At 47.2% G+C, this 27,882-nt stretch overlaps 1 protein-coding gene across 9 annotated transcripts in view; it reads right to left on the bottom strand.

Moving 5' to 3' along the window:
• flncb (filamin C, gamma b (actin binding protein 280)) overlaps positions 1 to 27,882 on the bottom strand; it is a 39,605-nt gene that overhangs the window by 1,328 nt on the left and 10,395 nt on the right. Inside the window, exons 4-48 of one of the 9 annotated variants that reach the window (XM_026362670.1) lie at positions 26,941 to 27,091; positions 26,548 to 26,666; positions 26,383 to 26,460; positions 26,036 to 26,198; positions 25,709 to 25,909; positions 24,691 to 24,813; positions 23,186 to 23,323; positions 22,984 to 23,110; positions 22,523 to 22,659; positions 22,085 to 22,278; positions 21,888 to 22,001; positions 21,651 to 21,794; positions 21,324 to 21,447; positions 20,981 to 21,141; positions 20,800 to 20,890; positions 20,449 to 20,618; positions 20,248 to 20,365; positions 19,851 to 20,113; positions 18,728 to 19,325; positions 14,129 to 14,302; positions 13,268 to 13,430; positions 13,024 to 13,184; positions 12,762 to 12,929; positions 12,447 to 12,570; positions 11,984 to 12,140; positions 9,833 to 10,022; positions 9,719 to 9,742; positions 8,908 to 9,155; positions 8,531 to 8,623; positions 7,806 to 7,905; positions 7,068 to 7,208; positions 6,866 to 6,994; positions 6,499 to 6,672; positions 5,988 to 6,149; positions 5,523 to 5,726; positions 5,099 to 5,251; positions 4,573 to 4,695; positions 4,219 to 4,464; positions 3,043 to 3,312; positions 2,753 to 2,890; positions 2,374 to 2,489; positions 1,871 to 2,003; positions 845 to 1,021; positions 542 to 760; positions 5 to 211 (exon numbers count right to left, since the gene is read on the bottom strand). In XM_026362670.1, the coding sequence (XP_026218455.1) occupies positions 5 to 211; positions 542 to 760; positions 845 to 1,021; positions 1,871 to 2,003; positions 2,374 to 2,489; positions 2,753 to 2,890; positions 3,043 to 3,312; positions 4,219 to 4,464; positions 4,573 to 4,695; positions 5,099 to 5,251; positions 5,523 to 5,726; positions 5,988 to 6,149; positions 6,499 to 6,672; positions 6,866 to 6,994; positions 7,068 to 7,208; positions 7,806 to 7,905; positions 8,531 to 8,623; positions 8,908 to 9,155; positions 9,719 to 9,742; positions 9,833 to 10,022; positions 11,984 to 12,140; positions 12,447 to 12,570; positions 12,762 to 12,929; positions 13,024 to 13,184; positions 13,268 to 13,430; positions 14,129 to 14,302; positions 18,728 to 19,325; positions 19,851 to 20,113; positions 20,248 to 20,365; positions 20,449 to 20,618; positions 20,800 to 20,890; positions 20,981 to 21,141; positions 21,324 to 21,447; positions 21,651 to 21,794; positions 21,888 to 22,001; positions 22,085 to 22,278; positions 22,523 to 22,659; positions 22,984 to 23,110; positions 23,186 to 23,323; positions 24,691 to 24,813; positions 25,709 to 25,909; positions 26,036 to 26,198; positions 26,383 to 26,460; positions 26,548 to 26,666; positions 26,941 to 27,091 (7,408 nt within the window). The remainder of the gene's footprint in view (positions 1 to 4; positions 212 to 541; positions 761 to 844; positions 1,022 to 1,870; positions 2,004 to 2,373; positions 2,490 to 2,752; positions 2,891 to 3,042; positions 3,313 to 4,218; positions 4,465 to 4,572; positions 4,696 to 5,098; positions 5,252 to 5,522; positions 5,727 to 5,987; positions 6,150 to 6,498; positions 6,673 to 6,865; positions 6,995 to 7,067; positions 7,209 to 7,805; positions 7,906 to 8,530; positions 8,624 to 8,907; positions 9,156 to 9,718; positions 9,743 to 9,832; positions 10,023 to 11,983; positions 12,141 to 12,446; positions 12,571 to 12,761; positions 12,930 to 13,023; positions 13,185 to 13,267; positions 13,431 to 14,128; positions 14,303 to 18,727; positions 19,326 to 19,850; positions 20,114 to 20,247; positions 20,366 to 20,448; positions 20,619 to 20,799; positions 20,891 to 20,980; positions 21,142 to 21,323; positions 21,448 to 21,650; positions 21,795 to 21,887; positions 22,002 to 22,084; positions 22,279 to 22,522; positions 22,660 to 22,983; positions 23,111 to 23,185; positions 23,324 to 24,690; positions 24,814 to 25,708; positions 25,910 to 26,035; positions 26,199 to 26,382; positions 26,461 to 26,547; positions 26,667 to 26,940; positions 27,092 to 27,882) is intronic. The other 8 variants (XM_026362671.1, XM_026362672.1, XM_026362675.1 and 5 more) reach the window with 8 other exon arrangements.

The raw sequence follows: 27,882 nt of genomic DNA, 5'->3' as shown, positions 1-27,882 counted from the left end.
TCACCTGCTTTGCTGCAGTCAACTGTGAACATGTTCTTCTGACCTATGAAAGCCTTCGACAGACCAGCACCTCTGGAGATGACTTTACTGGCATCTGAGGAGAATTTGGGTAAAGAGGCGAACGCCCCACCCATCGATGATGACTTGGAGACAGTTTCCACGAGAACAGATGACGTTTCATGCAGACTGTGGCCCCCAGACAGACGAGGTCCTGCAGAGATTTAAATATTTAAACATCAGCTGAAATCGGTTGCAATGACCCTGCAGAGGTTTACTGCACCAACACACAGCATGTCTCAGACAGTCTGGTGGGATTAGGCCCGAACACCTGTGGAACCAGTGATTTGCTGCGTTTGCCCGTCCACATCAACAGCCCTGTGATGCCCTGGAATAAGGCATTAATCCCAGCTGCACTGGTTTAATTTAAAGAGAATGTAGGTGGGATTAAGGTCACAGGTATTAAGGTCACAGGTCGGGACTTTGCAAACATTCTATTAAAACCCTAATGTGCGAGTGTGGTGTTGAAGTCCCGCTGTCCCACCTGAGACCTTGGCCTTGAAAGGGCTGCCCACGACGTGCTGGGGTCCTCCATACTTGATCGAGATCAGATAGTTTCCGGGAGCCATGGGTGTGTAGGAGACCTTGTAGCCCTCGGGACACTCCTGACAGTCCATTTTCACTTTTGACGGCCCGTCGATGGTCATAGAAAGAGCTCCCGAGCCAGCATTGCAGGTGTTCACGATAAACTCTGATGCCACACCTGAAGGAGATGGACAGGTTGAACACCCGTTAAAATGTACTTCCTGTTTCCATTGAAGGCTTTAAAGATAAGGTGTTTGTATACCTGTTGTTCCTCCCTCCAGTCCTGCTCCAAAGGCAGAAACCATTCCAGGATCTCCCACTTGTCCTGGTTCACCCACTCTGATCTTAAAGGGGCTGCCAGGAACATGGCTCCCATTGAAGCGAACATGGATGGAATGAACGCCGTTCTCTCGAGGGACAAATCGGATAGCATACTGATCTGAAGAAACACAAAGACAACAGAGCACGTTAAATGGAAAAGAGATGGGATTTACTTAGTCTACTGGACTGTCGCCAGAGAAACAAACAACTGAAGAGTAAAGTTATTTAGTGAAGGGGCTTTTGTATTTGTGGGGTTTTTGTTCTGTAAGACTGAATCTATCCTTTAATGGACACATTTTAAAACAGCTCTGATATGAGTGATTTAATGGAACCTAAGCTGTGCCACATGCTGAAACACTTCATCAACGGTTCAGTGTGCAGTAGTAGAGATCCACCATGTTTTTCTCTTTAAACAGCTAGTGTCCGATTTCTCTTAACTGTGCATGACAGTTTCAGTTTTCAGGGCAGTAAAGGAGGTTCAGGGGCCGTGTTCACACACATCCTTAGAAAACTCTCCTTGCTGAGTCCAAACAGTCCCAGCTCAGAGTCCTGGTCTAAGAGGGATTTAGGAAACTTCTCAGAGCGACTCTGGTCTAGGAAAGAACAAAGGCCTTGACCCCGTTGTTAGGGACGACACATTGTTGTAAAGCTGTGTTTGGTTAAAAACTACTTGTGATGATCTGAGAGAAGCTGCTGCTCTGACCTGATGATTTGTGCTGTGAGAACTGATGGTTCTGTTAGTCTGTAGGTTCTAGTTGTTCAGTCAGTGTTTGGACTGGTTGGTGTCGACTGTGGTGTCAGTAGGTTTGGTTAAGAACTATTTTAGAGTGTAGTCACCATGATGGAGGGTCCTGTAGCAGCTAGTGGTCCTGGTCGGAGTTCATGTTAACAGAATTAAATGAATATAAATATTTAACATGAATCTCTGGGTAGTTCTAACACTCAGCGATACTTGTTGAGTTCCTACCACTGTCCAGTTCAGAGATGTAACACTCCTCTATGGCTCCTGATGGTGTGTGGATCTTTGCATCAATCAGACCTCTCGCTCCGTTCAGCTGTACAGCAAAGGAGGCCTCCTGCCCCACTTTCAGTCCCATCTCCTAATGAATACCAGAAGAGGAAGGAGGGTTATACTGGTTGGCTTTTTTCTGTTTGCCCTAAATAAGCTTGCAGATGAATATGAGCATTGTCTGATTCTCACGAGTAGGAAGTTAATCAAATGTGACAGTGATTCTTGGGCTGCTGCAGTGAAACTGTTGTGTTACGTGTCAATAAAGAAGAAATTTATATCCACTGATCAAAGTTCACGATCGTCAGAGGTTAAATGTACAAAGCTGCAGTTACAACAGGGAAGTAGCAGAGATATAATAATAATAATACACTAAAACCTACAAATAAATCAATTAGAATAAGTCTATTCACAGCAAAGCATGTGAGAGGATTTGACACGGTTTCAAAGACGTTTCTCACCTGCAGGCTGGTGATGGTGAGCCGGCGAGCATCGTCAGATAGGGTGGCGACGGGGACGATGAACGGAGAGTCAGGGATGTGTTCATCATTAAATTTAATGGAAACCTCATAATCACCTATTGAGAAGACACAACAGGGAATAAAACAACTTTATTTCTCTAACAAAAGTGAGTCTGATGCTCGTCTGTCTCACTAACATCACACACTGGGCAGCCACGTCTTCATCGTGACACATGCCGGATATTATTCTCAGTCATAAAAATGAACAATAGCACATCCACATTTGAGCCTTTTAGTACTTTACAGACTTTTCTGTTGTTACATAAAACCGTAGCAGGAAATGCGAAATCTGATCTTAGGTCTGTTAATCTCATCTCACCAGGCTCCTGGACCACATAGGCAACTCCACAGGATCCATCTTTCCTGTCTTCAAAGGTGATCTCAGCCTTGCTAGGTCCCTCCACAGCGATGGAGAGACCTCCGGCTCCAGCTTCTCTGGTCCAGATACTGAACTCAGCTGAAAAACCACAAATACAATTATGTTTATGCTGCATCATACATGAAGACATTCGATTGGGACTATTTTCACCCTCAGTGTTTAAACTGTGAAAAAAATCACGTGTAAAAGAAATGAAAAGAACAACTTAAAGTCTCATTTGTCCAACCCACCTGGGATCCCTGCCACTCCTCGGTCCAGTCCAGTTCCTCCTGCTCTGACTTTGTGGGCCCCTCCTTCTCCCAGGGGCCCCACAGTGAACTGGAAGGGGCTTCCAGGGACGTGCTGACCCCGGTATTTCACATTAACAGTGTGAGGTCCCATCTCCTGAGGGATGAAGCGGACACTGTAGGTGCTTTCCTCTCCTTTGATGATCTCTGCGTCCTCCGTCTTTCCTCTGGGACTCGTCACTTGAGCAGTCATCTCCTGGTTACTTGCCTCACCTGAGAGAAAGGGAGGAGAGGGGAGGTCAGGAGCAAGGAAGCAAAGAGGGATCTGATGGTTTGTCCCTGGCTGAGGTCTGACCGTGCGCCAAGAAATCAGGACAATCATTCAGTTTAGTGCTTTAATTCAGTTCTCATGAAGCCTGATGGAACGAACGCAACCTGTCAGAACTCATCAAACTGACTTATATCTTGGTACCACATCGACAAACTTACAGGACCTGTCTAGGTCAGTGGTACTCAGCATAAATTCCTGGGTGAAAACATTTCCACGGTGTCACAAATCCAAACAGGATGCACTGAGCAAGGTGTATTTAAAAATGTACAAGTTGTAGAACTGTGCACACAGCAGCTTTCTGAGTTGATGGCAGAGGAACCAAGTCTGCGTCCAGATGGATTCTGCTGCTAATGATGTCATAGTTTCTTACTTTTTCAACCTGGGATCCTCCAGATATCAGGCTTTTTAAATGTGTCTGAAGGATTACAGATGATGTGCAAACAGTGTGAGGTTGACGACCTGTTTACCTGTAGCTGCTCCAGTGGTTAAGGGGTTACCTGTGTATGTTTCGTTTTAGAAAAAGAAAAAGAAAAGGAACACCACCCCACAAACATGGGACTTGGATCACAGATAAATTAATCCCCACGATCGTGAGTAGATTTTCAGTTCAACATCTTCTAATTCACAGACCGGAAGACTGCATCAGAAAGGTCACAGGTCAAGAGTGCTGACTTAAAAATACAATAACTCCAGCATCAGAAGAAGGTTCCTGTTAAATTCTGTTGTAGCCAGTCCAACACTCAGACACATGTAGAAACACACAAACACACGTACACACACGCACACAGACACGCACACGCACACAGACACGCATACGCACACACACACACACACACACACACACACACCGTCCTGCAGCGGCGGCCGGCTGCCGCTGAACCCGCTCAGACTCTCTCGTCCCAGAAAATCACCGAACACGTCTCTGAAGGGGTCTCCTCCGACCTGCGTGCTCTCCTCCACCCGGACCTCCCTCTTGGTCTCTCCGCCTCGAGTTTTACTGATCTCCGTCCTCTCAGTGCGAGTGTAGGTGTGGCTGCTGCGGGTGAACGTCCGAGTCAGACGCTCCTGAGCCGAAACCATCTGAAACCAGTTCCCTAAAAGCAGGAGGGCAGCAAGGAAGCGAGGGACAAAGAGCAGGTGAAGAGTAGGAAGCAGAGGGGACAGGTGCAGACGGGTGGAGGAGACAAGGTGTCACAGCTCACCTGGTATTTTGAGGTTGAGGTCACAGGTGCTGCCCACAGTAGCGATGGAGGGAGCCTGACGTTTCCTGGTGATGCTCTCCTTCATACGACCTTCGCCAAACACCTTCACTGTGAACGGACTTCCTGTTGGGACAGAAATGTCAACGTCAGCATTGGTACTGGACACTCTCTGAAGTTCGATCTGGTTGACTTACAGATGAACTAAAATAAAAGATTTTACCAGAACGTTTAGTTTGAGGATGAAAAACACAGACGGAGATTTTATTTGAATTTCCTGTACTTTCAGTAACAGTGAATATTTAAGGCTCAAACAAATGGATTGGTGATTCAGGGATTTAGGAAAAAGGCAGGATGGGGTCACAACGTATGTTTGAGCCACAGCAGCTGTAAGATGATCGTGTGCCAGTGCTTCTTTCTGAGAATCACGGATTCATAATAACTTTAAATAAAAAAGTGTATTATGACACATATACATAGATAATAATAAAAACAATGATGATTTCCTAACTAAGTCAGTGGTTCATACCTGGAACATGCTGGTCGGCAAACTTGATGTTGATGATGTAGTTTCCAGGTTCAGTTGGGCAGTAGGTGACTTTACACGTCCCGTCCTCCACGTCCTCACAGTTAATGTCCACTTTGCTGGGACCCTCGATGGACAGACCCAGACCTCCGTAACCTGAACCAGGGAGAAGCCGTGTGCTGCACATTTTGACACTGACCCTCTCTCACTGGAAATCTCTTTTTCCCAGTTAAATTAATTTAATTTAACCTTTGAAGGTTTTCTTACAGCTGAAGTGAATGAATAGAAAATATTACAACAGAAGTGGCTTTGACTGATTGTTTTAATGTTAAAACAGTGTCTGTACTTTTCAGCAGCTTTGACCTCCGGTCATTTCAAACACAACTTTAACTTCGTGTCATGAACTAACAGTAGGTCTAAATCATACCTGCGTTCCTGGTGTCCACGATAAACTCGGCCACCTCGAAGGTGTGTCCCTCCACCAGCCCCTGACCGTACACCTTCACCTTACTGGCGTCTCCGATCTCCGACTGACCCACCATGATCTTAAAAGGACTGTTGGTCACATGTTTCCCACTCTTCTTCACACTAACCACGTGTTCACCCACTTCCTTGGGCGTGAACGAGATACCTGCAGACGGGAGAAACGTGAACTTTGTGCGGCCTCGACTGCCAAACTGCACTTTGAGCCCGTTTGTGGTTGTAGGGCTGAATGGTAATTTACACAGAGCTGAAATTGTTTCCTAAAGTACGTTGTAACTGAACTGAGTCAGTGTCACGTTGTCAGACTGGAACTGCCCATAAATCTGTTGTAAGTAAGAATAGAAATAATAACTCTGTTTTGGTGGGGGTTTCTCAGTGTGAAGCATTAAACCCGAACTTTGACACCGACCGATGTGCCTGTTGGGCAGTCTCTTTAGCAGACATGGCTCCTCGTTTCCCGACGGCGCTCTGATGGTCGCCGTCAGGCTGCTCAGGTCTGTCTCTGTGATCTTTAGTGAAACGTCGGTGGCTGTGCCGACATTGAGCTGGGACGTCCTCACCGAGTGGTCACCTGGAAAACGAACAGAATCAGAATTAGGGTTCCAGTAATCCTGTTATTTGGTGGTGTAATTATGAACTCTGATGACACAGCAGTAAACTTGGGGACATGTGTCTGTATATGCTGACATATTACAGCATATGTGCATGTTGAATGTAGGATTTTATTTCGTAATATGTTGTAGAAAATACTAATGCCAATATTTTCATTTCCTGTTTGTGTTATCTTTAAGACTTTTATTGTGAAATCAGCCGTATTAGCAATGACTGAAATGCTCAAGTTCAAATTAAGGTCTGACAACACAACAGCATGGAAACAAGACTTTGCATTCGGAGAATTTGACTACCTGTAATGTGATTACCTGTAATCTTAGCGGAAAAGGGGCTGCCAGGGATGTGTTTGTCATCGAATTTCACGATAATGTTGTAGTCTCCAGGTGCAGTGGGCAGGTAGGACACAGTGCATGTCCCGTCTTTGTTGTCTTTACAGCTGATCTCTGCTTTAGATGGACCTTCAACCGCCAGAGACAGTCCGCCTTGCAGAGAGATGGAGAACATATAACTGCTGATGTTCCTTCTTACTTCCTTCCCTCTGTGTACTGTGTATCAGCATGTACACGTCTGGTGTATTTATTATTAAATTGGACCTATTTACTGCAGGTTTTTGACTGGAAATGTGATAATACATCTAGATGAAATGGAACTGAATGTGTATTCTGGTATTAATACCTTCTCCAGCATCTTTAGTGACAATAGTGAAGGTAGCTAGTCTGTTCACGGTCCCGTGGCTCAGACCGGGACCATACGCAGTCACGTGACCACTGTTAATGGCATCAACATAGAACTGAAGTGGACTTCCTGCAAAGGAGAAAGAAATGCAGTTTTATTCAAGTTTTACTTTCATTGTCATTATTATAAGTGGTGATGGTACCTGGGATGTGGTTGCTGTCGTATTTGATGTCCATCTCATGCAGACCTCGCTCAGTTGGGGAGTATTTCACAGTCACGGTGCCGTCCTTGTTGTCGGTGATGTGAGGACAGGCGGTTCGACCAGAGGGCATCCGCACTTCACCTGGAGAAGACAACAAAAAGGTTCGATGATCCCGACTGTTGACATTTAGTGAATGTGTTACTGCTGTCACCATCTTTTTTTTAAATCAATAAAAGAGAAACAAAACCTGCAAAACATGTTATTTTTAGCTATTTTTACTAAATGTTTTTCTTAAAATCAATGTGTCCTAACAAGAACTGTGCCTATTAGTGTGGAGGAGGCTGAGATCCAGGTTGGAAAGGTCCATCTAAGACATTTCTGTGTGACAGATGGATATTATCACCGTAGTGATGACCGGGGAGACTCAGATGTAACAGCTCATTATCAAATACTGGCTAAAATGACATGTTGTTAGTCTGTCAGATCGTGAGTGATCCGCCTGCTCAGTGTGTGGATATTAGGATATTGAGAGATGGATTCTCTCCTTGGTTTAGATCTGCACATAAAAAACACAGAACAATCATTAAGACGAGCAGAAATAAAGCTAATTTCTGTGTAACATTAAGACAGAAATCAGGTATTTGGATGTGGGACACTAAACCAAATCACTTTGTCCTGTATTAAAACCAAAACCCTGAAGCTGCCGTCTCCCCGGACACAAACTAACCCAGTTCTTACCAGAGATCTCTCCTTTCTGCACCGTGAAGGGAATAACCAGACTGAAGGGCCTTAGCAAGGGCTCCATCCCATCCATGGGCCTGACGGGGTCCTCGGTGGCCTAAACCGGAGCCAGAGTGGGGGGCAGTTAGTGTCAGTACACTGGGAACTGTGGGAGATAAGCCAGAGAAAGGAGGGAAGGCGAACAGTGGGGAGGGACTGGGCTGTAGGCAGACCAGTTTAGTCTGAGACTGGTCTGAAACCAGTTGAAACATAAATGAAATAAAAACTATTAAATAAAAAAGAAAATAAATAAATCTAACGCATTTAATTTACTAATGTAAACATTATATTTTCTAAATAATAATTAAATTAAATTAAAGCTTATATTGAATAACAAACCATCAGAAAGTAAAAATACATTTAAACTGACCTAAATTAAAACCTGAATAAATCAGATTGAAATAAATGAAAACACAACTGATAAAATTAAGAAAAAAATGAATCAGACTAAAACATTAAAAATAATAAAGACTAATTAAGCGAAGTGAAGTGAACGAGTTGGGAGCTGCAGCTGTCTGTGTGTGTTAGCAGGACGTCACAGATGAAACATGCAGAACCATGCCGAGTCCAATCTATGAGGGCATGCGGGTCGTTATTGAGCGTGCAGGTCTGACAGAAAGTGAACCGAGCAGTTTGGGAGCAGAGATGATCTGACAGCAGAGCCACTGTGTGATGTTGTGTACCCATTGAGGGGAGAAGCCCACATAGGGCGCGCACGGCTGCTGTAACTGAAGCTTGTCACACGGTTCCTCTATTACCGGGACGGTGTCAGTCGCCTAACGGGGAACAAGGTACAAGCTTTAGGGAACACACACACACACACACACACACACACACACACACACACACACACACACACACACACACACACAAAACCAACATCATGTTATTAATGAGGCTTTTTCGTGTCATGCTACAGAACATCTGTGGCTCCAGCCACTGGATCTGTGACCATCATCTGGGCCACATGCGGGTCCACCAGGACTTCCAGACTGGGAACCCCAGGTCTAACACACCACACAAACCCGGCCCGTGTTGTTCTCCGAGGACTGTTACTCACCACCACGTGGAAGGGGCTGTTGGGAATGTGTTCCCCTCCGAACCGGATTGTTATGACATATTTCCCAGGCTCCGGAGCCGTGTAGTAAATATCAAAGGTCCCGTCTGCGTTCTCCACCACGTCTACGTCCAGTTCTGCTCCGTCAGGAGTCGACACCTTACAGGTGACTTTACCTTTCCCAGCAGCCTTTGCGTCAACCGTGATGACCGTCTCCTCTCCGATCTGGATGGTCGGGCCGATGCCTGATCCTGACGAGACGGAGGACGAATCACAACAGAACAGAATCAGGACAGTCTCGGAAAAACATCCTGACTATCGACTGACGAACAAAATCTAAATACACGAATTTAACAACTCAGTTTATCAGTTCAAGGTTTTAGTGAAATAAGATTGAACTTATTGTAACTTTGAATAACCTGGTGAATCAACAGCCACCGGACCGGTACCGGTTGTCTCGTCCCTTCTACACAGACACAGCACTGACTGATCTGAAGTTAGTCTGGTTCAATATCTAGGGCAGAGCTGCCCAAATCTGTGGTTGCTAACAGGGGCAGTTTTTAACTGCTCTGTCCCGAGCTGCTGTCAATTTCCTGTCTTCATCAGCTCTGTTCTGTTGTTGGTTCTGCCTCTGGCTGCTTATGTTTCAGCACAGAACGCTCAATAATCCATCACTGCCCGGTCCTCTGCTACGTCTGACTTCATGACACAGTTAAAGGGTAAAATCACAACGTGCTCCCCCACAGGAGGGGAAACTGTTACTTACAGACCAACACATGTGGAGCAGAACCTCAGCTGCTGCACGTTTACTCACCCAGTCCGTGTCCTCCGATGGACACTGCAGAAAAGCGACAGAGTGAGGGTCACTGTTAAAAGGTCAGGTGGTGAAATCTGATTGGTTTTCAGTAGCGGTAGGACTGTGACCTACCTGTGACCAGACACTTGCTGGCATCTCCAGTGGGGAGGGCGTGGATACGGTACGGTGAGTACGGGATCTCGTCTCCTCCGTACTTGATAGTGATGGTGTAACGCCCCGTCATATCCGGCACGTAGGACACCGTGTACGTCCCGTCTCGGTTGTCTCGGATGTTTGCCTTCTTGGGTTTTCCTTCCGGGTCCTGGAGACACGCAGACAGGGCGTCAGCACCGTTTGTGTAGACGTGTTTAAGATAAGAGTAAAGTTACCCCAAACAGGACAGAGGCGTGTTGGCAGCTTGGTTTTACTGTAAATCATCATCAGTCATCATGTCTGCTGAGAGCAAAAACACTTCAGGTGATGAATGACAACTAGATTATGAGGTTTGTGATGATCCATAACCTCTGCCCACTCTGGAATAACTTCCATATGTTGGATGTTATGTGGATCTTTATTTTTATACATGTACAACAAAGATCCATGACAGTAAAGCTACTGTGACGTACTGGCCATCAGTGGCCTCCTACCATCTGCCATCACAGGACAGGATGGGAGTCAGTTTTCAAGGTTTACTAAGGTAAAGAGTATTTACTGAGTGATCCTGGATTCTTAGTGTAAACGTAAGGATGGCTGATCAGAGGGAAGCAGACATATTTCAGTCAAACTTCACCCAGCAGTCACTTCATGTGCTTTTACTAATGTTGTATAATGATATGATCACACAGCCTCTATTTTGAGTTGGGATCGTTTAAGACCAGTTTCTGTGGATGCTGACTTGATGAACCTTATTCCAGAGCAACATCTAACGTCTGACAACATCCTGCAGCTGATGAAGAAGCTGCTGCCAGCAGACGCGCACGGTGAGAGACCAGCTGAAGAGCAGAGTTTCCGATGTACTGGACTTAAACAGCACCCACATCCATCATGGAGTGGAATTCAAACTTTTATCAGGTGCTGTGGTTTCAGCCTGTTGAGCTTCTGTCACGTTTCATTTTCATACTTCGTGTTGAACAGGAAAAAGCTGCTGACGGGTTTTTTATCTAACTTAGCGTGTCCGGTGTCCACGGGCCTGACATGATGAGGTTCCAGTAGCAGCTGGACTTGATGGCTCCTGATAGTTTGAGACCAGTGGTGTTTGGGTTAGGGTTAGTTACTCACCTTTAGTTTTTACCTGTTCCACATCACACAGGCTGGAATTCTATGAAGCAGCACAAGAGGGTTGGAGGGACGGGTGGAGGCAGGTTTACGAAGCACTCCGGTTAGTGGAGAACTGAAAACCACATCTGTCTGTTAGCACAACAGAAAACTGAAAAGAGGTGAGTCCACATGGAGACTACAGAGAGAGGGGTGGGGGGTTGTGATATTTACCAGCTGATTTTCTTTTATCTAGAGATTCCGGTTTAATATCAGAGATTATGGAAACAGGCTGGAACTGGTTTTCTACGGTACCTTTAACCTCGTTGTGTTTAGGAATGTTTTTTGTCTTTTTACTTGAAGGCTTCATCTCACTCATGTTGCTCCAATCAAACAGTTCATGTTCAAATTCATTTCACTGGTTTATTTTTGGTTTATGGCATGGAAAGATTTCATCCCAAACACAGAGTTTACATCTTTAAATTGGCCAAATACTATCTATAGATCAGGAATCAAGATCAAGATGTGCATCTGCATCCTGCTGCCATTAGTGTGTGAATGCTGAATAACGTTAATGTCTTTATTACGATGAAGTCAGTGAGACATCGACTGATGAAATATTGATTGTGGTTTATCTAAAAATAATACAAATAAAAAAAGGAGACGGGGTGGGGGGGGGGGGTTAGGAGGAGAACACGAGACGAGGAGAAAGACGGAGTGCAGGCCTTACACAGCCTCTCTTAAGAATACTGAAGGGGATGGTTTTCTTTACAATATGAGTCTCCCAAACCCTCCTGGCCCAGTCCTCCACAAACACAGAGGCCTCTCGCCTGCACCCATCCGGACCCTGCAGCAACAGCAACAAGCCCCCAACAATGGAACAGGGAAAGACTCAGTGACACAGAATCATCTGATCCAAAACTGAACATCTCCTGGTTCAGAACTCCTCACACAGTAGGCCTACAGTCCATTACACAGACCCCCTTCGTATCTGTGAACCTCCAGTACCTGGTCTAAGCTGGGACTTACCAGAATCTGAACCGTGAGGAGTCCTTCTCCAGCATCTCGGGCGTCGATGGTGAACTCAACCGGCAGACTGGCAGGAACCCCGGACGCGTTCAGACCTGGACCACTGGCTCGAACTTTACTGGCGTCATGAGCCGGTAACGTCTTGATCTTGAAGGGACTGAAGGAGAAAATCTGAGTGGTGAGACCCAAACCAGTAAGACAGTGACAGTTTGAGCCTCGTCACTGGTTACAAGTTGGTCTGAGAAGACTGAACTCTGGATTTCTGCAGGTCTGCAGGTTCTTCTGGGTGGATCAAAGCTAAACTGGCACCACACTGTTTTTTCCCTGTCAGGACCTCTCAGACACCTGACACCCTGAATCTTCTGAATCATTTTTACAAAGACAGATCATTTTATTGTTGTTGGGTTGATTTGTTGCCTTATTGCTTTTTCATTTTGAAAATTGGGATTTAATATTCACTGACCTGCGAGGGACCTCCTGCTCGGCGTACTTCACACACACCGTGTACGGTCCATCGCTGGCAGGGGTGTAGTTGACAGTGTGAGTACCGTCACCATTGTCGGTGATGCTGATCGGCTCGGCCACACCTGAAGAACAACCGGACATAAAAAATGTATCTCTGGTGGATCAGACTATGTGGAGCTCCTTCGAAGACTTGAGATGTTGCTGGATAACGGGTAAAAACGATCACAGAGTGCTGCTCTGCTTCTACAGCACTGGAGTGGAAGTTAAGTCCCAGTCAAGGAAACCATCACTGTCCCTGTGTAGTTGGACTCACCTGTGGGCCCATAGAGCTGGACCTCCAGGGGCGCCACTCCAGCCTTACTGCTGTCTACAGTGAAGGTCTGAGGGACATGAGCTCGGACTCCGCTTCCCAAGCCGGGGCCTGCACATCTCACCTTACTGGGATCGACCAGCTCCCGTACTGGGACGCGGAATGGGCTCCCTGCAACACATATACTCTGGTAATTAAAAACTGCACCATGTCCAGTCCCACAGGCCTACTGCAGTACTGGATTTAGATAATCTGGGCCCATTACCTGGGATAGGTAATCCTCCGAAGGTAATGTTGACGTCGTACTCTCCAGGAGTAAAGGGGATGTACTCCACACTGCAGCTGCCATCTTTGTTGTCCTTACATGACATTTTTGCTTCAGATGGACCCTCAATGGCCAGGCCAAGACCCCCGGTGCCAGCACCCCTGACAAAACACAAGAGTGACAAGAAGTAAGTCACAGGTCCAGGCTGACAGAACTGGGACAAAATTGTAGCGTAAGGAACCACCTGGTCTCCACAGTGAAGCGGTTCGGTTTGTTGACCAGTCCTTCCTCCAGACCTGGACCGTAGGCTCGGACTCGACTGGGATCACAGCCCTCGGTCACCGACACCCTGAAAGGACTCTTCGGCACAGAGACCTCATCAAACAACACTTCGATCAGATGCAGACCTGCACAAAGACACAGAGACAGACAAGGTAAACATGAAACACAGTGGAGTGTTGGTGCTACTACCTCAGGTTCAGTTTCAACAAAAGCCAAGAAAAGTGTGTGTTGAATATTAGAGTCTTAGTGTGACTGAAGGATCCTCAGTATTTCTGCCCACAGCACCTCGAGCTCCAACATGTGCAGACAGACTGCATTAATACTGGCTGCTCACATGTCTGATAAAGAAACCACAGTCACAGTTCTTCTGTTTAACTCCTGCCCAGTAACTCTACACCTCCTTATGTCTAATAGGCAACGACACGTGAGTATTCACTGTTGTTAAACTTCTGATTTGTATCATGTAATGTTTTTTAATTGACTGTAAATAAAAATACTAGGACTGAAAAGTTTCTGTTTACATTTAATTGTGCCTCCAATTCCATTCTGTGACTGACCACACAGTCCTGAACATGATGAAATCATTCTGCAGTTTAATTGGTAAAGCCGCAGATTCTTTGTTTATTTCCTTCTCTTTACTGTGGCACAGGGAAAACAGAAGCTTTATGAAAACCACAAGGCAATTTATTTCACAATTATGGTGTGTTGCTTTGGAAAAACAGAAACCAGCAGCTAACTCTCCCACTGCCTGAACCGTTTCTGTGTTGACAAGCTGACGCCGAAACAAGTACTGCTACGTGTCTGATGAGGTCCAGCTCCTCACCGTCCTCGTACGGCGTGTACTCCACTCTGTAGGTCCCGTCTCCTTTATCAGTGATGTAGGCGTCAGTATTGGTGCCGGACGGATTGGAGATGCAGGTTTTGATGTGGCTGCCACCGCTCTTGTAGAGAGCTCGTGCATCCACAGTGAAATGTGTGGTCACTTCCCTCAGGACACCTAAGGGAAACACGTGAGACATTTTTTATGGACAGAACAGATTCAGTCAGAGACTGAAACAAGACAAAACTAACCCTGCTTTTTCCATATTTCTATATCAGCTTGTTTTCTCCAGTGTTTCTTCACATCAGTGATTTGTTCTTTATTTTGCCCTCATGTCTTTACCTGTAAGGCCTCAGGACTTTTTTGCTTGTTTAACAGTTTGTGTATTATTGTTGTGTATTATATGTTTATGCATACACACACACCTTCCCGTAGGCCCACCACCCGCAGGAAGGCGCATAAGGGGTCGGTGCAGTGTGGATTGGGTGGCAGCTGTGTGGAGGTGCCTCGACAACCCAATCCCTGGACAAAGAATCTGGCAATTGGGACATGGAATGTCACCTCACTGGGTGGAAAGGAGCCTGAACTTGTGCTGGAGGTTGAGCGGTACCGGCTAGAGATAGTCGGGCTCACTTCCACACACAGTCTGGGCTCTGGAACACAACTCCTTGAGAGAGGTTGGACTCTCTTCTACTCTGGAGTTGCCCATGGTGAGAGGCGGCGGGCAGGGGTGGGCTTGCTTATAGCCCCCCAGCTCAGCTGCCATGTGTTGGAGTTTTCCCCGGTGGACGAGAGAGTTGTTTCCCTGCGCCTTCGGGTAGGGGATAGGTCTCTCACCGTTGTTTGTGCCTACGGGCCAAATAGCGGTGTAGAGTACCCAGCTTTCATAGGGTCTCTGGAAGGGGTACTGGAAGGTGCTTCGACTGGGGACTGTCGTCCTACTGGGGGATTTCAACGCCCACGTGGGCAATGACAGTGATACCTGGAGGGGCGTGATTGGGAGGAACGGCCTCCCTGATCTGAACCCGAGCGGTGTTTTGTTATTGGACTTCTGTGCTAGTCACAGCTTGTCCATAACGAACACCATGTTCAAGCATAAGGGTGTCCATCAGTGCACGTGGCACCAGGACACCCTAGGTCGGAGGTCTATGATCGACTTTGTGGTTGTGTCATCTGACCTCCGACCATATGTCTTGGACACTCGGGTGAAGAGAGGGGCTGAGCTGTCAACTGATCACCACCTGGTGGTAAGTTGGATCCGATGGCGGAGGAGGGAGCTGGATAGACCTGGCAGACCCAAACGTATTGTGAGGGTCTGTTGGGAACGTCTGGTGGAACCCTCTGTCAGAAAGGTCTTCAACTCCCACCTCCGGGAGAGCTACAATCAGGTCCCGAGGGAGCCTGGAGACATTGAGTCCGAGTGGACCATGTTTTCCACCTGCATTGTCAATGCGGCTGTTCGGAGCTGTGGCCGTAGGGTCTCTGGTGCCTGTCGCGGCGGCAATCCCCGAACTCGGTGGTGGACACCGGAAGTAAGGGAAGCCGTCAAGCTGAAGAAGGAGTCTTATCAGGCCTGGTTGGCCAGTGGGACTCCTGAGGCAGCTGATGGGTATCGGCAGGCCAAACGTGCCACAGCCCGCGTGGTCACAGAGGCAAAAACTCAAACCTGGGAAAAGTTCGGCGAGGCCATGGAGGAGGACTATCGGTCTGCCTCAAGGAAATTCTGGCAAACCGTCCGGCGCCTCAGAAGGGGAAAGCAGTTTCCTGCCAACACTGTTTACAGTGGAGGTGGGGAGTTGCTGACTTCGACTGGGGACGTTGTAGGACGGTGGAAGGAATACTTTGAGGATCTCCTCAACCCCGTCGTCACGCCTTCTGTTGAGGAAGCAGAGGCTGGGGACTCGGAGGTTGATTCGTCCATTTCCCTGGTCGAAGTCACCGAGGTAGTCAGTAAGCTCCTCGGTGGCAAGGCACCAGGGGTGGATGAAATTCGCCCCGAGTACCTTAAGTCTCTGGATGTTGTAGGGCTGTCTTGGTTGACACGCCTTTGCAGCATCGCGTGGAGATCGGGGACAGTACCTCTGGACTGGCAGACCGGGGTGGTGGTTCCTCTTTTTAAAAAGGGGGACCGGAGGGTGTGTTCCAACTATTGGGGGATCACACTCCTCAGCCTCCCTGGGAAAGTCTATTCCAGAGTGCTGGAGAGGAGAGTTAGGCCGCTAGTCGAACCTCGGATCCAGGAGGAACAATGCGGTTTTCGTCCTGGCCGTGGAACACTGGACCAGCTCCATACTCTTGCTAGGGTGCTCGAGGGTTCATGGGAGTTCGCCCATCCAGTCTACATGTGTTTTGTAGACTTGGAGAAGGCGTTTGACCGTGTCCCTCGTGGCATCCTGTGGGGGGTACTCCGGGAATACGGGATTCGGGACCCTTTGTTAAGGGCCATTTGGTCCTTGTATGACCGGAGTAGGAGCTTGGTTCGCATTGCCGGTAGTAAGTCAGACTTGTTCCCGGTGCATGTTGGACTCCGACAGGGCTGCCCTTTGTCACCGATCCTGTTCATTACCTTTATGGACAGGATTTCTAGGCGCAGCCAGGGGTCGGAGGGAATCCGGTTTGGGAATCACAGGATTTCATCTCTGCTTTTTGCAGATGATGTTGTCCTGTTGGCCTCATCAGACTGGGACCTCCAGCAGGCACTGGGGCGGTTTGCAGCCGAGTGTGAAGGGGCTGGGATGAGAATCAGCACCTCCATGTCCGAGGCCATGGTTCTCAACCGGAAAAAGGTGGCTTGCACCCTCCAGGTTGGGGGGGAGATCCTCCCTCAAGTGGAGGAGTTTAAGTATCTTGGGGTCTTGTTCACGAGTGAGAGAAATAGGGAGCGTGAGATTGACAGACGGATTGGTGCATCGGCAGCAGTAATGCGGTCGGTGTACCGGTCCGTCGTGGTGAAAAAGGAGCTGAGCCGAAAGGCAAAGCTCTCGATTTACCGGTCAGTCTACGTTCCTACCCTCACCTATGGTCATGAGCTTTGGGTCATGACCGAAAGGACAAGGTCGCGGATACAAGCGGCCGAAATGAGTTTCCTCCGTAGGGTGGCTGGGTGCACCCTTAGAGATAGGGTGAGGAGCTCAGTCACCCGGGAGGAGCTCGGAGTAGAGCCGCTGCTCCTCTGCATCGAGAGGGGCCAGTTGAGGTGGCTTGGGCATCTGTTTCGGATGCCCCCGGGACGCCTCGTAGGGGAGGTTTTTCGGTCCTGTCCCACCGGGAGGAGGCCCCGGGGAAGACCCAGGACACGTTGGAGGGACTATGTCTCTCGGCTGGCCTGGGAACGCCTCGGTGTCCCCCCGGAAGAGCTGGAGGAGGTGTCTAGGGAGAGGGAAGTCTGGGCATCTCTGCTTAAGCTGCTCCCCCCGCGACCCGGCCCCGGATAAGCGGAAGAAAATGGATGGCTGGATGGATGGCTGGATGGATGGCTGGATGGATGGCGCGCACACACACACACACACACACACACACACACACACACACACACACACACACACACACACACACACACACACACAGGCGTAGAAATAAGGCTGCCAACTGCAGTTTGCATTGTTTTATTGATGCTTCTGAACAGGACTTGACCAAGTTACTGGGCAATAATCCAGATGTAAGAGGACCACTGACTAAACAACATCAGTCTGACACCTGGCAGCTTAAGTTTTCACTGTTGCACACAGAGGCTGTTTCAGGACAGCAACTAATTCTGCAATAACCAGCAGCCCCTTACTGATACTTGGGAGGCTGATGTGAAGGTTTATGGGAGCAGCGAGTGTGTTGGTATTTCTGTTTATGTTCTAAAATCAAAAAAAAAAAATAAAAAATTCTTGTGCACACGTCCAGTTACACAGCATAAATCACAGCAGTAACACAGTTCAAAGTTCACCTATATGCATGTTATTTTTCCTCCAGTAGACCTGAGAATTGCCCACGGAGCATGCTCAGGCCCACATTTTTGACTGAGCATGTGCACAGTAGGTGCTGCCTCCCACTAGTGTAGTAACATTGTTGTTTTCCTTTAGTTTAACTCTGTTTGAGTCAGTATGAATTAAGTTTTGTACATAAACAGGTAAAGCAGAGTTATTTATGTAGGCCACAGCTGTCAGGATTTAAAGTGTAATCTGATGAGATGTTTGGCTTAATGTCTCCAATCAACCAGACCCAGAACAGAAACCACAGAGAATTATCATGAGGAAAGTTCAGCCTATAAAACTGTACTGCTAAGAGTTTATTAACAGTCCAGGAGCCCAATAAATGAAGCAGCGAGTGCTGACGCCAAACCACGTTGCACAATCACACTGGACCACGTCCCATCGCCACAAACGCACTTTATTCAGACACTGTTTGTACACCATTTTGGATATTTAATCTTTAAGAATCTAACAAAGTCATTCTTTCATTCATATTAGTTTTTGTTTTCCTTAATGAAGCTACAGAACAAAACCCGAGTAATCTTGTTTTAGTTCTTAAACCTCAGTAAATAAAATTTATCAAATTAAATCAATTTGATTCCAATTTGAGAAGCAGCTTTACCTGCGTAAACCTGGAGCTCACCTCTAGGTTCAATTCCTGGTCCATAGACTTTGACCCCGCTGGTGTCAACAGCTGGGTCCACCTGGAGTCGGGAGGGGAACTTCGGCACCGTGTGTCCTCCGTAGTTGATGGTGATGGTGTACATGCCGTGGAACTGGGGGATGTAGGTGATGGAGTAAGTTCCGTCACTGTTGTTCTGGACGTGAACTTCGGCTTTGGCTCCGGAGTCAGAGATGATCTCGATGGTGAGCTCGGCTTCGCCAGCTTTGGAGCAGTCCACCGTGAAGGACCCGGCCTCATTGACTTTGCCTCGCTCCAGACCGGGGCCACTGGCCGTCACCTTGTTGGGGTCGAACATGGACTGGACTACGGCTTTGAAGGGCGACCCGGGGATGTGCTGGTCGGCAAACAGGATGTTGATGGCGTACTCACCAGGCTCAGTGGGCAGGTACGACACGGAGCAAGATCCGTCACCGTTGTCCTGACATTCTATCTTGGCCTCACAGGGCCCCTCCACTGTCAGGCCCAGACCACCAGTACCAGCTCCCTTTGTGTCGATGGCAAAGGGGGCTGGTTTACCCACAACACCACCCTGAAGTCCTGGACCATAAGCTCGCACCTGGAGGGTTCAGGTAAAAGAGATGAGACAAGTCTGCATTTCAAAATCTAGCAGTTTTAGTCAGACAGGAACAGGTGGAGCCTTTCTTCATAACCACAAAACAGATTCACCTAGAACAAGACAGAGCTCATTTGTTTACTGGGACAGACGCATGTCTTCATTATTTTTTACTGAATCATCTGCTACACGTCTCCTGAACAAGAAATCCTGCAGCATCTTTTACATCTCCTGTATTCAGTTTAACATCAACTCCTTCTTCAAATGTCTCTGAAGATTTCCCAACATCTAGTGAATCTGTGAGTTTCAGACACCGACGCAGCACCCGGACACATAGCACACTGTATTTGGATCAAGAAGGTTCTTTTGGGTGTTTTAACCAGTTCTGGTGGATTGGTCAACCAGCAGCCCTACTCTAAACTCAACAGACAGACTTCAAGGATGAGTCTTCATTCTCTGCAGAGGAGCTTTTCAAAGTAAATCTGAGGAACAAGGCGTCAATAAAAGCGCCTATTTACGGTAACTTACCTTTGACGGGTCGGGGGGCATGACGCCGTCCACAGTTAAAGGACTTCCTGGGACAGGGTTTCCGTCGTAGCTGATGTCCACTCTGTACGGTCCCTCCTCAGGAGGAATGTACTTCACCGTGTGAACCTCGGTAGCTGTGCCCGACTCCAGCTTGCAGGGGATGGGTCGACGTGACGGGGAGATGATCTTTACGTCCAGTTTTCCCTGGCCTCCAGCTCCTTGAGTACTGACGGTGAACTCCTGATCCTTCCCAACATCCACCTCTTCGATTTTCACAAAAACACAGAAGGATGTTTTAAAATGACTGTCTGACCTCAGACTGAGATACTGAGGAACGTTTTCTTGTTTCTCTCTGCTACCAAAACCAAATCGCCAGTATAAAGTCAGATGTACTCACTGTTGTTCAGCCCCTGAACTTTGACCTTGTTGAGGTCCAGTGGGGGGGCCACACTGACATGAAATGGACTTTTAGGGATGGGGTCTCCTCCGTGACACACCGTTATGGACATGTTCCCCTGATGAAGGAACAAACTACAGCTGACTCAGGTTTCTCGAATAGCTCAACACTAAAAACCTAAAAACAAAGGCAGACTTCTACCTGTTGCACGGCCGTGTAGCGGACGGTGTAGGAGTAGTCGTGGTTGTCGATGATCTCGAAGTCTCTGACAGCTTCACCTTTAGCTGCTGCAGTGAAATGAACCTCGGGTTTGGCTTTACCGGCTCCCTTGGTGTAAATGGTGAAGTGCGTCGGTTTGCCCACTTCAACACCTGCAAATATCAGTATAAAGGGAAACAGGTCAGACAGGAAGTGAGAACGTTTATCATCTCGAGTTGCATCATCCCATGTGTACGAGTACAAACCCAGAGACTTTGCACTAGTACTGGTTTCATTAAAATTTTACACAGTCTCCTGACTTTTTCTACTTTGTTCGATCCCCCCACAGCTCACCTGTCTTGTTGAGTCCAGGTCCCTCTGCTCTGACTTTAGCTGCATCATGTGAAGGATCCACCTTTATTCTGAAGGGGCTGACGGGGATTTCCTGTTTCAGCATTAAAGGTGAGAAGTTTGTTTAGCATGTAGTTTCAACAGGACATGTTTTCAGAAGACGTCCTCCAGTATCTGCTCTCACCTGGTCAGCGAACAGCACCATGATGGTGTACTGACCGGGACCTGGAGGCATGTACTTCACTGTGAACGTGTCATTATCGTTCTTGATGATGTCGAAGTCGATGTCGGCCTCCGCAGGTCCGACCACACCTGGAGCACACTTGATCCCAATGCTCACGTCACCTGGGAGAGAACACAGCCACAGTAAAATTGACTTTTAACGCCTGAAGCCCAGGGATCAGCTCCACGACAGCTCCAGGACCTTAGCACTTTGACGAACAATATGGAAAAAGGACCTAATTAAAGTGATATAATAAAAAATGACAGAGCGACAGAAGCAGGGACTATTTTGGACCATGTCTCACCCTGTCCGGCTTCGCTGCAGTCCACAGTGAAGTACGTCGGCTCATTGGCCTTCAGTCCTGTGTTCTCCACACCTGGACCATAAACCTTCACGTTCTCTGGATGACTGCCTTCTCCAATAGTCACCTGATCCACAACACACGTAACGTAAGTACAGACAAACACTTAAAACATTAATGCACCGACACAATTGTTTAATGTGTTGACGTGAACGCAGCTCAATTAAAATCTGAAGTTCTTTAGTGTTTTGTCTTAGTTTGATCTGATCTTTGATGTGGAGCAGAAACTGTTGAATTTGCCTCGTTAGACCGTTAGATTCAGTTTTTTACCCTGAAGGGGCTGTTGGGGACGTTGACTTCACCCCAGGTGATGATGATGGTGTGCTTGATAGGTTTAGTGGGAATGTAAACACAGAGGTAGGTGCTGTCTCCGTTATCGGTCATCTGGATGTCGATGGGGAAACCTTCTGCATCCTGAAAGCAGAAGTACCGTTTTCACTTAGGCTGCCGTCCCGGTGCCATCATCACAGAAAAGAACATTATGTAATAGAACTGCTGTAGTCTGACCTGAGCGTAAATCTTCAGCTCTCCTCTGCCGGCTCCCTGCGTATCGATGGTGAAATCAGCAGGTTTGTTGACGATGCAGCCCAGAGGCTCCAGACCCGGACCGTAACATTTCACCTGCAGAGACGAATATTCAAGGTAAAATCAGCCACATATTAGCAAGAGACGAGACAAACGACTACACAGAGACAGTGTGTTACCTCCTCGGGGAACACGTCATTGGCAGCAGGGAGGATATGAGCCATGAAGGGACTGTCCTTGATGTCCTCATCATCACATATGACGTGGACAGCGTAGTTGCCCGGTTCAGTCGGCCAGTATCGAACATCACATGATCCGTCCCCTTTATCATCGCACTCGATCTTCGCCTGAGAGGGACCCTCGATGGAGAAACCTGCGGACAAACCCATTAATCAATATGTATGACTGGTGCAACAGTAAAAGGTCACAGGTCACTCAAACCCAAACTGTGTTCTATCCTTAGACGTGACTCCAACCACCTGTTCAGTTTTTGGTTTTTGTCTAATCTGGGAGTGGGATCTGTCCTCTGCTGCTCCTCTTCAGGTTTCTACTTTTCTCTGTTAACAGATTTTTAGTGTCTAAGGACAAACAGTGTTGTGTATTTTGTTCCCACGTACCCAGAGTTCCCACCTCCGTCCCGATGGCCTCTACTACAAAGTCAGCACTCTTCCCCACCGTGCCGGTCTCCAGACCTGGACCCCAGGCCCTCACCTTCTGAGACCCCACCTCCTCACTCACCTGCACCTCAAATGGGCTGAAAACACACACACACACACACACACACACACACACACTTATTCAACTGATGCAGCGAAACATTTGATTTAATTTTTTTACCAGAAGAAAAAAAAAACGTATTTTAAGCTAAAAACTAAAATAATAAAAGTAGAAGTTCAGATTTCATTCACTCAGACATCAGAGTTAATACACGTGAGCAGAAACTGATCTTACTGCATCACAAGTTCAGACCTCCATGTAAAACTACAGCACATACACACATGTGAATGTGTGGAGCAGCTCGGTCCATCATCACTTCTAACAAGAAAACCCATTGAAAACCAGCAGCTGACAGTCTCACCTGCGTGGGATGCTGTGTCCTCCCCAGGTGACGCTTATGGTGTACTTCCCTGTCTTGATGGGGTAGTAATTACACTCATACAGACCGTTTTCCATCTCCAGAACCTTCACCGGCTCCTCCTGACCCTCTGCAGTGGAAACACATTTCAGTGACGTTCATCATGTTTCATTTGAAGTTAATGAGAGTATTCAAAGTCATGTACTTGGTCCCTTCACGGTGACTTTGAGCTCTCCGCTGCCGGCTCCTTTAGTGTAAACTTTGAAATCAGCCACTTCTTTCACTCTCAGACCCTTCGGCTGCAGACCTCTGCCCGACGCTCTGCAGGTGTTCGGGTTACAGGCTGCGAGGACCAATCAGAAAAGAGACAGAGGACACTGGTTAGATTGGGAGATCAGTGATGAAGGAGTCCAACAAGTGCTCACAGAATAACACACACACTCTTCTATTTTTCAGCTGCTGACTACATTCATCCTTAAACTAAACCTGATTTCTGTCTCATCTGAACCTTCTTGACAGGTCTGTAGAGTTGAACCAGGAGAATTTGGGCCCATGGCCTCAGTATAACAGCCCTATGACCTAAATATTACTGCAACAGCAAACCTGTTTTGTTGGAAGTTGCTGGTTCTGGTTTCATACAGAAAGGTTTAGACACAACCTGCTGGTTTAGCATCTTTCACTAATCTTAAAGGAGAAGGCCGGTGAAACATACAGAACCTGGTTCTACTTCAACCATCTGTAAATGTGAGCTGACGTCAGAAAATATCATCAGTCTAAAACATAAATAATCACACACACGTGCGGATCTGTTAGTCAGCTGACCAGCGCTGAGAAAAGCTGAGGTTGAGGCTGGAAGGGAAAAGCAGCAAAGATGAGGAAGAGATGAAACCAGAGTTAAGAGTCGAGACAAAGAGCTGCAGGCTCATGACTTCAACGCGTCACAACGACAGTGGAAACCTTTCTGAAAGAGTGTGGCAGATGACATCAGACAGTGTGAGTAGCTGGAGAAAGAAAGAACAGGAAGTAAGGGTCGAGCATGTGATGATGAAGGCAGTTGTGTAATAAACATCTAAATTCAAGCATCACACATATCAGGGCTGTAAATAAGGAACCTGAAAATCAGCTGCTTAGTTTTCTAATTTATTAATATATATTTTAATTGCTATTATTTCCCCTCAGTCGTACACAGACACTGCTCCGGGAGCCTTTTGCGGGCCGAGGCAGGAATCCGCTGTGACCCTCCATACGCTCAAAACCCCTCTCTGGGTGTCATTGAACTTTACTACTGGTGCATTCGTGTAAGTTTAAGGCTGGCCACAGAAATTATTCTGCTACTGCTCAGTCAGTGTCCTGTGTGTTCCTGGGTTTTTGGTAACGCAGCTACAAATGTTCATGATATTATTCACCCTGAGAGTCTGAGTCTGCCGTGCGTTTAAAGCTGCCCAAAAACTTGGGTGAGAACTCGCCCTACGACACTAGAATTAATGCGCCTGAAGTACTAGGCTGTGGTCCTGACACCACCCAGAGAGGGGCCCACATTCACTGATTCTGGTTGTAGAAGAGGATGAAGCAGATGCTGCACATGCTGAAAAGCTGGAAACTGTCCAGAGCACTCAGAGGCGGGGGTGACTTTCAGTTGAAGTGGAAGGAAACCAGGCTAGCGCAGGCAGGCTCCAGTCACACCCCCAACCCCCCCCAGCCTGTACTAACTTGGTCGCCTGGGTTTGGGTGGTGTTGGAGGGGGAGCTCTTCTGGCCTTGTCTGAGGGTGGGGTGCATACGGACTGAGGTACAACCTGCACCGGAGACCCAGGGGGTGGGACGCTCTGTGAAACTGAAGGAGTGAACAACAGTGATGATGCATTTGTACATATGCAGAGAGAGGACAGAGGACAGAGACCTTCAGACCAGCAGACCGCTAGGCCATCAGAAGAGCAGACAGGGATGGGATTACGTTAAGAATTACTGACTCAAGATATGCAAGACCCAAGTCAGGTTCTAAGTCAAATTAAGATGGGCAAGTCCAGAGTCAAGTTCAGATCCCTAACCCTAACCCAGGTCAAGGACGGATAAGTCTCTACTGCACTTCTAATAAAAGTCAAGTCAGAACCATCTAGTGTCAAGTCCAAAATCAAGACAGCAAGCCTGCATCAAGAGAGTCAAGTCTATTGACTTAGCTCTATAAGATTCCGAGCCAGTTCCCAAAAACAGTTCCCAAAACGAGGGCAGTAGCTAAAGTTAAGTCCCAAGTCAAAAACAGACTAGATCCACTTTAATTTCTAAAAGCCAACAGTCAAGGTTAAATTCTAAGTTGAATCAATCCCAAAACAAAGCAGCAAGACCCAATTCACAACCAAATACAAGTCACAGGTCCTGTCCTAAGTCCAGACTGAAAGAAGGGCTGGATCACAAAGAGGTCAAGTCCAAAGTCTAATTTAGATAAGCTGCCTACATAAAACACAAAACCAAGACACTCATAGTTTGACCCCAGAGGAGGACTTGTCCCCAGTGTCCCATCAGCCGTGTACCCAGACTGAACTGCAGGTTTCATACTGCTACAGAACAGTCTGATGTCAGGGCTCAGTGTGACGCTCACTCAGATTGGAAGTAGATGCTTCTTTGTCAAAAAGACAAATTATACCAAGATCTTACTCAGGAAAAAGTTCTGGATTAGATTTAAATATAACAACCGGAGCAAAAAGAGGGCCCCGTTCCACTGTGTGACCTACCCTCAGAGATGTGGACAGTGAAAGGGCTTCTGGGAATCTGCTGTCCAGCAAATGTCACATAGATGGTGTGAGGGCCCTCCAGGACGGGAACATAGGTGCAGCGGAAAACACTGTCGCCTTTGTTCTCCAACACAATCTCCACTGTGTCCCTGCGACCGTTTGAATCCACAATGACGACGCACACGTCTCCGGCACCGGCTCCTGGTGGACACAGGCAGACGACAGCTTTTCCCTGTTAGTTCTTATCCAGACTGCTCCGTCCAAACGGTTTGATGTGTCTTTTACAGTACGTGAACAGTAATGGTGAGATTCAGTTGGAGCTGTTACCTGCTGTGTAGATGTCAAAGTATGTAGGTTTGTTTGCCACGTTTCCCATTGCCTGCAGTCCCGGCCCACGGGCCTGAACTCTGGACGAGTCACCCATGGCTTTCGAAACCTGAACCATGAAGGGACTTCTGTCGATGTCCTGCCCAGCAAACAGCACCTTCACCTGGAAGGAGGAGGAAACACACAGGTCTGACACGGTTCCTGACTGGTCACCTACACCAGAACGTTCTGCAGTGTTAAAGTGCATCGAGTCTGAATTAGTGTTCAGAAACATGATGTAGAAACTAGACTCTCAAAGACATTTTTGAAACATCTGATAACGGGTGAGTCCTCGTCAGAGCTCTCACCCTATGAAGGCCCTCGACTTTGGGCAGGTAGACCACGGAGTAGGTTCTGTTCTTGTCGTTGTTCGGGATCACTCGCGCCTGAAGGAAACAGAAAAATGACGTGACTCATTTCAGTTACATTTCATTCTTGGGGGTTTCCACAAATCCAAGAGGGCTTACTCCCACCTCCTCTGTGTGTCCCTCCGGATCTTCCACATAAACCAGAACCTCACCCAGTCCAGCCTCCACCGTCTCCACCAGAAACTCTGCCGGTTTCAGAACTATGTTACCCTGAGGCTCGATACCTGAGATCCAGATGAGAGGAGGGTGATGTTAGATGATGTAGAAATGAGAAACTATATCAAGGATTCAGATAAAAACTGTATTCTGTCCATCACACCAGACTCCGGTTTCCTAGTATGAGTTCATTTGAGTTCATTTACTAAAATGTCCAGGTAGAACGATCCCAGCTGAATGGAAACAGTACACATCTGGTTTTCACTTGGAGCTAATAAAATGGGCTTAAAATATGTTAGTTTTTGGATGAGGTCTGGTGCTGTGTTGTTTGTGATTCCTCACCTGGTCCGTAGGCTTTGGCTCTCTTCGGGTGCAGCGTCTTTGCCCTTAGAGGGGCTCCGGGCTTCAGTTTAGCTTTGGGGAACTGAGACAGGTAAGTCATCACAGAGTGCTCGTCCACGTTCGGGTCGACGATCTCCTCTGGAGCAATCACCTGGAGAGAAATGAGGAAATTAATTCATTGACAGCTGCAGGTAATCTTGCTTTAACAAACGTCCATCTGCAAAAAGCTGTCAGACAGATGTGACTTTGCTGAGTCCAAAATCACTGATGGAAAAGAAAGTGAAGACTGACTACTGGAGGAACAGTCGTGAGTTTGACCTGTTGGACACATGTAAATAACTGCAGCTATAATAAATCCTGTTAACTGGAATCACACACACATTGTCATGTCAACTGGATTTCAGTTAACCTAACGATCGAATGTTCACAGATAATGTCAATGACAAGTCGCAAATATGATAATACTTAACATGCCAATCAAATGTACACAGGCAACAGGTTTTCTATCATCTGTCGCCTCGGTTCTTTCACCCGTGATAGTACGATGGTTAAATCACTGGTTCTTTAATGAGTTCCTGTCTGTAATTTGTACGTACGAGCTGAGATGTTCACAGGAAACATGCGATTGCAACAGATTCTGTGTTCAGAGAAGAGATGATGACACATGGGAACAGCTGGAGGACACAATCTACCAGAGGTTTAGTAAAGTTTCCACAAATGCTGCTGTTCTCATGAACTGGAAAAACATTTCTCATCATTTGTTCCACTCACAGTTTAAACTGGAACATTCAGCAGAGACGGAAAATGTGACTTTTTGTCTTTAACTAATGAGGGGACAGTTAACAATCGTCCATCTTCTGATTGGACCGTTTGTGTTCACTTTGTCGATGTCTTTGAACTGAGCAGAGCCACGTTTAACATGTTTAACATGTATGATCACAG

The sequence above is a fragment of the Anabas testudineus genome, chromosome 23 (genome assembly GCF_900324465.2).
Source record: "Anabas testudineus chromosome 23, fAnaTes1.2, whole genome shotgun sequence".
Classification (NCBI taxonomy): Eukaryota; Metazoa; Chordata; class Actinopteri; order Anabantiformes; family Anabantidae; genus Anabas; species Anabas testudineus.
This window is presented reverse-complemented; position numbering and strand designations above follow the sequence as displayed.